At 40.2% G+C, this 12,239-nt stretch overlaps 1 protein-coding gene across 1 annotated transcript; it reads right to left on the reverse strand.

Annotated features, from left to right (window-relative positions):
* Positions 1-6,343: 6,343 nt before the first annotated feature.
* On the reverse strand, positions 6,344-7,348 carry LOC121712034 (trace amine-associated receptor 13c-like). Its single transcript, XM_042095958.1, has one exon. It carries the CDS (start codon positions 7,346-7,348, stop codon positions 6,344-6,346), a length of 1,005 nt encoding a protein of 334 aa, XP_041951892.1.
* Positions 7,349-12,239: the final 4,891 nt, after the last annotated feature.

Raw genomic sequence — 12,239 nt, forward strand, 5'->3', positions numbered from 1 at the left:
CCCATCTTATACACACCAATTGAATTGAAATAGAAATTGTTAAGATTTGTATTTTTTGTCATTATTCCATTTTCAGTGTAGTCATATCAGAACCTGCATGCAAGCATGAAACTTCAGAGTATTACCTTTCATTTGAGGCCAAGATTATGCTTATAAGGGATTCATATGCAGTAAGCATTTGATTGCCAGTATGCATTTTGGATAACGCAAAGTCCTATGGGGAGTTTTCATAGGGCATTTTACAAAATGCATGAGCATACCTTGGCAAATAATGGTCTAAAGTACTCATATTGTCATTTTATATTGATCTACTTTTGCACACAGCATGACGAGGCCTAATGCTAGGACTCAAGTCATATCAAGTCAAGATCTAGAGGGCTGAAATGTGGTCAGTTCAAAGATGCTTGTTATCCGGTAGAAAAAGAAAAGAATAATCTAGCCTTTGTAACTTTGTATCAGTACATCACAGAGTTATTCTAATTGTTTTCCAACAGTGTCTCAGCTTTCCAAAAGAGAGCAGGCATTTGATTATTGGCTAAAGTATGTAAGAGCAATGCCAAGTCAAAATGGGGCAAAAGTATAATTTATAATTGCTCAGATTTGCAAAAGAAAAAATTTGACACATGGCACTGACAATTCAATAATGGGCCTTTTCACCACCTCTGAGCATCCACTAACCTGGACCTTTTAGGGGGCTTTTCTCTCAGGGTGAATAAGAGGATGCTTAAATGCTTTTTACCCAACATTTTTGAATACAGATGCAATGATTAATGCATCCATGGCCAGGATGTAATTATATAATATGACATAATTTTAAAAGTGACCTATAACTATAGGCTATGCAATACACTTTAATTTGTTTAGTGCTAATAAAATGATTAAGCCTATTTGGAGAGTGAGAATGTGTTTAGAATGTGACTATGTCAGTCATCGTGTGAACGAAAGTATGACTAGGCATATAGGCTACTTGTTCTGAGCAAGTGTTGTCAATGAACAGGCTGTGAAACTGTTGGCTAAGTTACAGTCATGAACAACTGATGCTAATTATCTGGGAAACATTCTATAGCAGCAGTCACGTTGTCATTGTTTGTGTCAAACAAGATGTGGATTTGTTGTAACATTAAAAGATGACTTACTCTGTGCTGAAACCATGAACTGATGCTCGAAGCTCAAAGGTGAACGAAACTTGGAAGAAGTAAGTAACAGGTTCACGTTCAATAATTTACGTTCAACAATTCCAGGATACGCGTTTTTCATTGGTTGTTGAGTTAAATCTTAGAAACCCAGATACAATAGCTATTTTTTGATTGGCTATTGTGTAGCCCTCTCGTTATTTTTGATTGGCTGATAAGTGGCAGGCTCAACTTCAGGGGAGACGCGCTTGATTCCTGCCGGTTTCATAGTGAGAGCGGCGCGGCCAGAGACATTTTGGGCGCTGCGGCAGCATATTAAATATATAAATCGTTTTTCTGCGTGAGAAATACAACGTGTGGCGGGAGAGCGTGACAAAAGACTGAAATGGGTGACTGTCACGCTCAATGCGTGACACTTGAGAGCCCTGGAAAGTATAGTGTGAGACTTACTTGCATAGCCTACTGTATGAGTCTTATGTCAGCCTTTATATAAAGGGGAAACCATTTGTGTTTTTATGTCACCAGGATGTCAGTAGAAATAACTTTTCATATTTAGGTGGGATAGATTGGAATCTTGAAATATAATGATCTTGACGGTGGGATTCTATGGCTCACCAATTTACGATGTAGCCTATGAGTGAGACAAATATTTTCTTTATTAGGCTAATTGCTTTATTCACTTGAGTATCCTATTGTCATTGAACCATTGGACCAAGAATGTACATGCCGAGACCAACTTTTGATTTTTTTTATAAGGACAGCAAGTTCATTATTTGGGGTTGTTATTTATGGTTATTGGCAGCTCATTGTCTGCAGCAGTCCTGTATCTTTAGAAAAAAATGTATGTGTAGCATACTCGCTCAAATTGACATTAACACTCATCGATAATAAGCTAATTTTCATTAATTGTTGACATTATCCATGGAGGCTCAGACGGGTGTCCCGGGACCTGATGAGCACGGCGCTAAAAAGCACATACGAGTGCATAAGTTGCAGCCGTGACGAAAGGGAAAGTGCAGGCAGCCACGAGAGTGATTGGTCGTGTAAAATGAACGTTGCTGATGACTGGGTTACACAAAGCTACCAAATGACAGACAGTTTAATTTCTGAATAAAAATAATTTTGGTGCAGTTTTAAAATCTTAAACGTGTAACCCCACACAAGCGCACAAGCATAACGTGATTGCAGGGAGCGGATTTCCTATTTTGGAATTTTGCTTGGATACAACGAATACTTTTTTTATTTATTTATTTGGCTGGTGAGTGGTGCACTAGTTCTGAACCCTGCGAGAAAACCTCTATCCCTGCGTCTCCTCTAATAATTATGCAGATACCTTGACATCCCTAGTAATATTTCTGCGTGTGAAATGCAAGGTGTGGCGTGTGAGCGTGTAAACATGTCGAATTAGGTGTGTCTCTCGCCCATTGCGTGAGACTTGAGAACCCTGCAATAGCACACAGAACAACAGGCTGAATAGGTGTCCTAGGTATGTTAACACAAGTTATTCAGCTACACTGTTTAGCCAGCTTGATGTTGGTTAGCTTGGTGACAAGGATATTAAAATGTCAGTTCCTGGTTGCAGTTTGTTGTGATGATGTGTCCTTTCTGCCAGATGTGGAATATTAACGGTTACTAGACGTTTGTTTGCTTACCCTCGTTTGAACTGCCGTTGTCTTTTGATGTGTAATTTGTTAGCTAGATGTAGCGAAATGCTGGTAGTTGGCTGTGTTGAACATGGGAAGTGTCTGGGAAACTGAATAGGCCAAATTAACATAACAAACCAGCAAGTCACAAGCCTAGAGTGCCCTCTTGCGGCTGTAGACGGTAATGTTACCTTGGTTCATGCAGAGATTCATGTCAGTCAGCAGGAATTAACATTTAACAACATGTTAAATTATATTTTGATATATAAGTCACACCTGACTATAACCATAAAAAGTGATATAAAGAGTTTGGCAACACACAAGACACTCATGCAGGGATTCACTACACTTCTACTGATCAACTCACTATAGTTCGTCCGATGAAACCAGGATGGCTAATACACTGCACGTCCACTAGGATCACACAGGCCTCCCCAACAGGCGCGCCGGCGGCACAGGGGACGTGGGGGAAATGTCCCCTGCAGTGCTGAAGAGACAGCCATCGTCCCCCTCACTTTTGATAAGGAAAAAAGCTTTATAGATACGCTAAATAAATAATAACCTATAGGTTTATGCTACTCCCCATTAACAGCATCACATCACTTACCACAGCCATCTAAGACTATGTAACCTGCGTTGTGTTGAACCTGCGCGATTCAGCCCTGCACACGCCCGGACTCGAACCCGCGAATAGCAGCACCTCGGATCGGGAGGCGAGCGTGCTAACAATTGAGCCAATAGCCTAGGCTACTGGCTCGCATGCCAGCAGCACTCTTGAGGGGTCGGGGAGTGAGGTTTACCAACGTTCCACAAGCACAGCTAAGCTAGCTGGCATCCGTTACAACTGCACAATCTCATATTCACTCTGTTGGATATCTGAAGCCAGTTTGTCTACTAACAACCATCATAATATAATCCAGGCTACTTGCTTAGCGTAAATCCTCAAATTATGGCTGGGGTCTTTTATTTACATAGGCTGCACAAAGCACAGCACCTTTATTTGGGGCAGGCTGGTATTCGAGGCTGGCTTTTTTTTTTTTTTTTCTAACCTGCGTTAAGACATTAGTTTCGTTTGGAGCGGCACACCGGTAGGCTATCAAAAGCATAACATTTTCGGTTTGGTTTAGGATTTTATTTACTTTTGGATTGCTAAATGTTGGGACTGTTGGGCACTGAAATCTGGGGGTATTTGATGGTTCACTATTACGTTTCATGCAGTTGAAAAAGTGTTGTGATTTCCACCGCTGTTTATTGCGAGACAAGGCAGCCATTCATTGAACAGGGGCTGTGCCTGTGCTGTAATGGAAACCTTTTTGCATAGCCAAGTAGCCTAAATTTAGTTATTGTTTAATTTTGGATGATTTCCTTTTATTAAATTTGTAGGCTGGAATGCCTTGAGTCGTGGCAACAATTGTGTTAAATGTAGTATGCTTCAGCCTCTGGCAAGCTCAAAGGGGACGTCAAGCGAATGAGCTTGAGAGCGAGTGTTGGAGACCCATGGTGTAGGAAAACGACTTTTCTTTGCCAACAGTATTAATCCTACCAACAATATAATAAAATATTAAGAAGATGTCTTATTTCATTGAGTTAAATCGAAACAATGTCTTCTAGTGCTGGTGGACTGGTAGCCCTACTGGTAGGCAATTATTAGGCTACCCCGTCTTGTATTTGGGGATCGGCCTTTATTTGTCCGTATAAATACGTTTTATAAATCCGGCTTTCACTAACTTATAAAATACAAGTCTTACCCAAGGTTTTTTTTTTCTAAGACATTTATTTCAAACATAATTTCAAGACACAAATATATATACTTCAGTTTCCTTGGTGCATAAATCCCAGAGAGTAGGCTAGGCTACCACACCCCAGAGTGATAGGCCTACTGGCATTCTTACACATTCAGTGTGGGGTCAACAACAACAACAACACGTTACATTTATATAGCGCTTTTCTCAACACTCAAAGCGTTTCACATGGAAGGGGGGACCTCACTAACCACCACCAATGTGTAGCACCCACCTGGGTGATGCACGGCAGCCATTATCCACCAGAACGCTCTCCACAGACCAGCTTGAGGTAGAGAGTGACGGAGTGAATGAGCCAATTACAGTGGGGGATGATTAGGGGGCCAGATTGAATGAGCCAGGTTGGAAATTTAGCCAGGACACCGGGGAATCCCCTACTCTTTGCGATAAGTGGCATGGGATCTTTAATGACTACAGTGAGTCAGGACCTTGGTTTAACATCTCATTCGAGGACGGCATCTCCTACAGTACAGTGTCCCCGTCACTGCACTGGGGCATTGGGATTGCTCTTTTTGGCCATGGGGAAGAGTGCCACCTTCTGACCACACCTGCTTAGCTTCAGTAATTCAGCTAAGACAAGGTATCCGTTGGTCTGGCTGCTGCTGGGTCCTAAACTAGCTGAGAATTTAGCGGTGTTACGTCTGCCTGTCACAGACCTCAGGAGTTCTTTAAAACTTGGGGTAAGGAGAATCGCAATGAATACAACAACAACAAAAAAATGCATCACATCTTTTTTTCAGAAGGCAAACGTAGTAGGTTGACATACATTTTATACATCCCCAGCCAATGTGTAATGCAATAGTCATTTCCCCAAGGCAACTTTCTGTTGCAATTTTCTGTGTGTTGTGGACTGGTAACTTGTTAAGCCAATATGTTCTAACGTTGCATCAATAAATGATAACTGCAAACACATAGTGGAGAGTTGATTTGGTTTATACCAGACAATTTAAGTAGGCTTAACTATTTGATCATATATGTTTGGATCATAGGCATGATGAACTTTTGTTCATTCGTGGCTTGACAAAATATCAACATCCTATGTTGCTTTTAGAGTATTCTACCACTGGCCCAAGTAGTGTGAAATAAATCTAAATAAAATAAATAAAAGTAGAATTGTATATAGCAAGAAGCTGGTCTGAGAGCAGATCTGGCGTTGTGCTGATTTTTTCTGGCGTTGTGCTTTGACCATTTTTATCAAAAAATATTGTGAAAACAATCAATGGTATTATCTTTATATTCTAGCAAGTTTAAAATATGATGGTGGGCCAGAGGTGGCGATCCGATAACTGGAAATCTGATGTTACTATGGGCTTGCGTTCACAATTTGGTCCCCCTCAAAATATCTCCTGCGCCCCTGCTACCCAATATGACACTATCAAGGCCAACAACCCACCCTCTGGAATCAATGTGAGGTGGTTAACTGGTTTGGGCTTGTGTTCACAATTTGGTCCCCCTCACTTTTAAAATATCTAGGCCAACAACCCCCCCTCTTGATTCTTGCAGCCCCGGCTGACAAAGGAAAGAAAAGAATAAACCTGGCCAAACCAAATTTAAAGAAATAAAACACCAATTGGAGGTGGTTTTACACACACTTCACAGTGTAGTACCGCATACTAAGATAGAATGACAATCCATGTGGAGCAAAAGCTCAATTCACACAAAATAAGGGTCAACAGCAATGAAAGAAATAATGGAGAAAGTATATGGAGAAAAAAGATAAATCTTTTTGCAAATGTCTGAAGAGACACAACTCTTGTCAAGGGACTCAGTTACTTGAGAGAACATTTATCAGTGAGGAGTCAGTCCTACATATTCTAAATGTGAGAATTAATTTCATACTTTTTTTAAACCAAGAATAGAACAAGGCATAAATGATGGGGTTGATAGTAGAATTAAGGAAAAATAGTGTTAACATGGTATTTACCACACTGTCATATGATTGGGCTAACACATCAAATAGTAACATACAAACATAATAAGGTATTAAACATATCAAAAACACTGATACAAGAATTCCAAGGACTTTGGCAGCTTTCCTCTCCAATCTCACTGAGTCGCCATTGTTCTGGACATCCAGTCGTTTCTGGTTCTTGAGTGCAGCTCTGATTAAGACTGCGTGCCTTCTTGCAATAAAAAATACTTTTAGGTACAGAATTATGATAGCGGCACACGGTAAAATAAACACAACAACAAGATCAACAGTAGACCACACTTCATCCACAAATGGAAGGCATCTATCTGGACATTTGTTTCTGAAGTACCCATTAGAGTAAAGAAATGCACAGTTGTAAAACAGTGACACAATCCAAATGAGTATTGTTATAATGAATGCTACAGACAGCGATACCTTTTTGGAATAGAGGAAAGGATTGCTTAAGGCAAAGCAACGGTCAACAGCAATGAAAGAAATATTGTATACAGAAACAAATGTCAACTGGAAATTAATCGTATTGTACAAGGCACAAAATGTTGAACCAAACAGTGAACACGACTCAATCAAAATCATTGAATGCACTGGCATTACAAATAAACCTACAAAACAGTCAGAAATGGCCAGTGAGACAATAAGGATATTTGTTGGTGTATGGAGTTGTTTAAAATGATAGACAGCAGTTATAACCAGAAGGTTCCCACACACAGTGCATATCACCACAGCTGCAGCAAACACATACATCGAAACATAAGCTGCCATAGAAGAGTATATTTTTGAACAGGTTGAGTTAATGGACTTCAGGCAATCACCTGTGTAGTTGATGTTGTGAAGATTCATTGATGCCAAGGATTTTTTGTGGAAAATGTAACAAAAATGGGGTCTTATAGCAGTGGGGCTATGATCAGTCTTATCCACAGAATGGAGTTAAAAAGATGTCCTTGAGATGTTGAACCAGAGTCTTATACAGTAGCAGTGGGGCTATGATCTTTCATATCCACAGAATGGAGTTAAAAAGATTTCCTTGAAGTGTTGAACCAGCGTGACCTTTTATAGAGACCACCAGATCAACGTCCTTTGTTCACGTGATGTGTCTGTAACCTTCGGTTGGTATTTGTGTGTCATTTCAAGCTACACAGAACTGTGCCAAAGAAGTCAACATGGAATTGAAGAACATTCTTACATCATCCTTACACGCGCACACATACACACACACATGCAAACACACTCACATCCACATGCACAGACACACACACACACACACCCACATGTACAGACATGCGCACACACATAAACACACACACACACACATATGCACGCACACATACACGCACGCACAGACACACACCCATGCACACACACACACATTCACACACACAGACACAAACACACACACATCCACATGCACACACACATAAACACACACACATACGCACGCACACACAAGCACACATCTACACACACACAGGCACGCACATACTATCAATATCGGCAATTATAACTGCCTATACATAATTACAAATTCAGTAAAGGAAAACTGAATATTCATCATTTTATGCTGCATTTCCAGTATTGGCATTATATAGTTTGTCCACCAGATGGCGCAGCGTCTTGCTGTAAGACACATATGCCTTACCAGAGAATGTCTAATAAGATTTCAAATGCCAAAAATCCTTGCTGTATGTGGTCTCGGAATCGCCAATATTACGACTACATTGCCCAATTTTAGATAAAGTGTAAAAGTAACCAGTGGGTATTGTATGACTCTAGTGAATCTGGTGTGACCCACTATTAAACTGGTGCTCCTGCATAGCATGTCTCCCCAACATATAATCATGTCATGCGTGACATTGGTTCAATTCCTGGTGGTTTTGAACTATGTTTTTTTCAATAGGCTTTAATTTAAATTCTTCCTTAACAGCATACCTCCAAAGCAGATCCAGCGTGGCTCTGGACAGATTCCAATAGTTTTAAACTTCAACAGAGTACTCACTTTCAAGGAAGTTAACACTTGGCAATGGAAAGTGGCCAGACTCTCTGTACAAATGAAATGTTTGTACAGTACGAGAGTCTGGTAGGACCAGGCTAATTAACCTAGGCAATCCACACATATAAAAAAAATCCAAACATTAATGTCCATAAGTAGAGTTATGAGTAAAAAAGTGGAATGGTAGTGGCACAGGGCAAAAGTATTCAACACGCTAAGAAAAAGCAGTACACAAAGGCAAGGAATGACAAGGAACGAGCTGGAGTTACAGAGTAATTATCCCTCCTATCTGTGCAAATTAATATAAGCTGAGTACATATTGATGGGCTATAAAAAGGTTTTTTGTTACCAAGGTGTCACACAAGAAACAATTCATGATGGGTAAAAGCAAAAAGCTCTCCCAAGACCTTTGCAACATTATTGTTGCAAAGCATATCATTGGATCTGGTTACAGATGCATTTCAAAACTTTAAAATCATCCAGTAAGCAGTATTGGAGCCATTATCTGCACGTGGAAGGAACATCACTGCATCATCAACCGGCCATGCACAGGATCTCCTCGCAAGATTTCTGACCGGGAAGGATAGTCAGAAGAGTAGCCCAAGAGCCAAGGACCACTGGAAGAAAGCTCCAGAAAGACTTGGAGGCAGCAGGTACAATTGTTACAGAGAAAATCATAGGTAATGCACTCCACCGCCATGCCCTCATGCACACCCCGCATGACTCTATTACTGAAGAAAATCATGTCAAAGCTCGTTGAAAGTTTGCTACACAAAATTTGAACAAGCCTATGAAATACTGAAAGAATATCTTCTGGTCAAGCGAGAGCAAAATGTAACTTTTTGGATGTCATACTACACACCATATTTGGAGGAGAAATGGGACTGTGCATCACCCTAAAAATACCATACCAACAGTGAGGTTTGGAGGTGGAGGCATCATGGTGTGGGGCTGTTTTTCATCTCATGGTACTGACAGACTTCATACAGTTGAAGGAATGATGTATGCAGTAATTTTGTTCTGGGAGAATCTTGCCATCCACCAGGAATATGAGGATGAGACATGGCTAAACCTTCCAGCAGGACAATGATCCAAAGCATTCAGCAAGGGAAACTCAATTGGTTTCAGAGAAAGGAAATCAAGGCCCTGACTTAAATCCAATTGAACAGTTTTGGAAGTTAACTAAAGATCAGGATTCACAAGAGAGACCCCTGGAATCTTCAATATTAAAATACTATTTGTTTAAAGAATGGGCCAAAATCACATATGAATACTGTGACTGATTAGTTTTGTCATACAGGAAATGCCTTGAAGCTGTCATTACAAATAAAGGCTTTTCCACAAAGTTTCAGTAGGTGTGTTCAATACTTTTTTTCTGTGTCATTCCACTTTATTACACATAACTCTACTTATGGACTTTAATGTTTTTTTTTTTTTATCCACTTCCCCAAGTTAACATGGAGCTGTTTATTGGGCTATTCACTCTCTCCAGTTAACAAGGGAATTTAGAACTGTGGAGCAATGGTGTTGTGCTGATGCTGTTTCCATGGTGTTCAACTAATCGTTGAAATGGGGTTTATGCCGAATATCAGAAGACTACACTGGAAAACAGGTCTGATTACATCTGCTTGTCAAGCGTTGATTATGACGCATACATGGTAAAAATAACGATAAATAATCATTTTTAGGTGTATATGTGAACTCCATAAGACTGAGTTTACTTTAGTAACCACTAAACAAGGGAGGATACCCCCTCTTGATTCTTGCAGCCCCGGCTGACAAAGGAAAGAAAAGAATAAACCTGGCCAAACCAAATTTAAAGAAAGCAAACACCAATTGGAGGTGGTTTTACACACACTTAAGGCATCACAGTGTAGTGTAGGCCTGTCAAACTCGATTCCTTTTAAGGATCCGGGTTATTCTGAGTCACTCACTAAACTGATCCGGGTTGAACGAGTCACTTGAGTCAGTATTGCTAAATCGCAAAGAAATTCAGTCCTACGTTCAAGCAGTGCCGTGGGGTGCTTCATTTCGTTAAGTGCCTTCTCATGTTGGATGTGGATCCTCCATGATTTGAAACCAGGTTTTTGCAGCACTTGCATTTAGCCTTTAGAGTTTTGCTCTCCTGGTCAAAGTGCATCCACACATTGTTCATCTTTTTGGTGCTCATGTTCAGAAACGTTGATCTTATTGACAGAGAGGGTAGCCTATATTATAATAATTAATTATTTGTTGTTGTTTTGTTAACAATAGAAAAGTTTGCCTAGGTCTAATGCTACTCTGCTACAATGTTTATTACCACTACTACTAATAGTAGGCTACTAGGAATTTATTCTAATAAGTATTATAGGCTGCTAATACTAGGCAACTAATAATACTATTAATCATAGCTATACTGTTAGGTAGCCTAATATAATAGCATATAATATAATATAATATAATATAAAATAGCCTAATATAATAGCATCAAAACCTCCACCCACTCACAGGAAAGAAAGCAGTTTGAGCCAGACTGTTTATTTATTGTCTTAACCTAGCCTAAGCAATTGACTTTCAATGTAGACATAGAAACAGGAACGTAGAAATGCCCTGCAGTGAATAAATTATTATTGTTATTATTATTATTATTACTACTACTACTACTATTCTCATTAGGCCTATCATTATTATCACCTTGACACGAGTAGAAACTAGGCTACTCGCTCGTCTACAGATCCACTCATGTAGCCGGCTGATTCGACTGACTCGCACTCATAACAACATAACGTAACCGGTCCGCCCGGCTGATCCAAATGACCCAGGTAGGCTAGCCTACTCAAGCAACTCCATACAGAGCTTGCAATGTTTCGGACTGTCTTCGCGACCTAATTGCATTTTAAAGTAGGCTATGCGTGCAGAACATATGTTATTTCAGAAGTGAAAGCATGGCTTTTGTTGTGGATTTTCTTTTAACCTTGACGAGGAGTTACTCGCTCCTCTAAAGATCCACTCATGACAACGTAGCCGGCTGATTCGGCTGACTCGCACTCATAACAACATAACGTAACCGGCCCGCCCGGCTGATCCAACTGACTCAGGTAGGCTAGCCTACTCAAGCAACTCCATACAGAGCTTGCAATGTTTCGGACTGTCTTTGCGACCTAATTGCTTTTTATAGTAGGCTATGCGTGCAGAACATATGTTATTTCAGAAGTGAAAGCATGGCTTTTGTTGTGGATTTGTTTTTCACCTTGACGAGGAGTAATGGCTTCTACATACCTGACGCACCTGACCGGTAGCGCGACAATGTGACGTAAAAATGACGTAGATCTCTCTGGCACGCCAGGGTTTTGGCCGTGTAGCACACGGTAGCGCACCACTCATTTTTTTTCAGACGAGCGCGACAAGGCGGAAACAGGAAGATGGACTAGTTCGAGGGCAAGCGAGTTGCAGTGTTTTGTTACAGTCGTGAATTTTTAATAGTTTGCTGGATAAGTTAACAAAGTTACCAGTGAGAGTTTCCGTGTGAGAACACATGGAATTAAGAGGAAAGAATAGAAACGATTTATTTTCAAACAAAGGATATCTATTAAGGCCTGAACAAAATCTCTTTCCACTTCAGGAAATTACACAAACTCAGCCAGCTGCTAGCTAGCTAGCCAGCTAACTAAACTGTTTAAATTATTAAAATTTCCCTCGGGATGACTAAAGTACCTATCTATATATCCATCTATCTATCTATCTATCTATCTATCTACCTGTGCA

This window comes from Alosa sapidissima, chromosome 6 (genome assembly GCF_018492685.1).
Source record: "Alosa sapidissima isolate fAloSap1 chromosome 6, fAloSap1.pri, whole genome shotgun sequence".
Lineage (NCBI taxonomy): Eukaryota > Metazoa > Chordata > Actinopteri > Clupeiformes > Clupeidae > Alosa > Alosa sapidissima.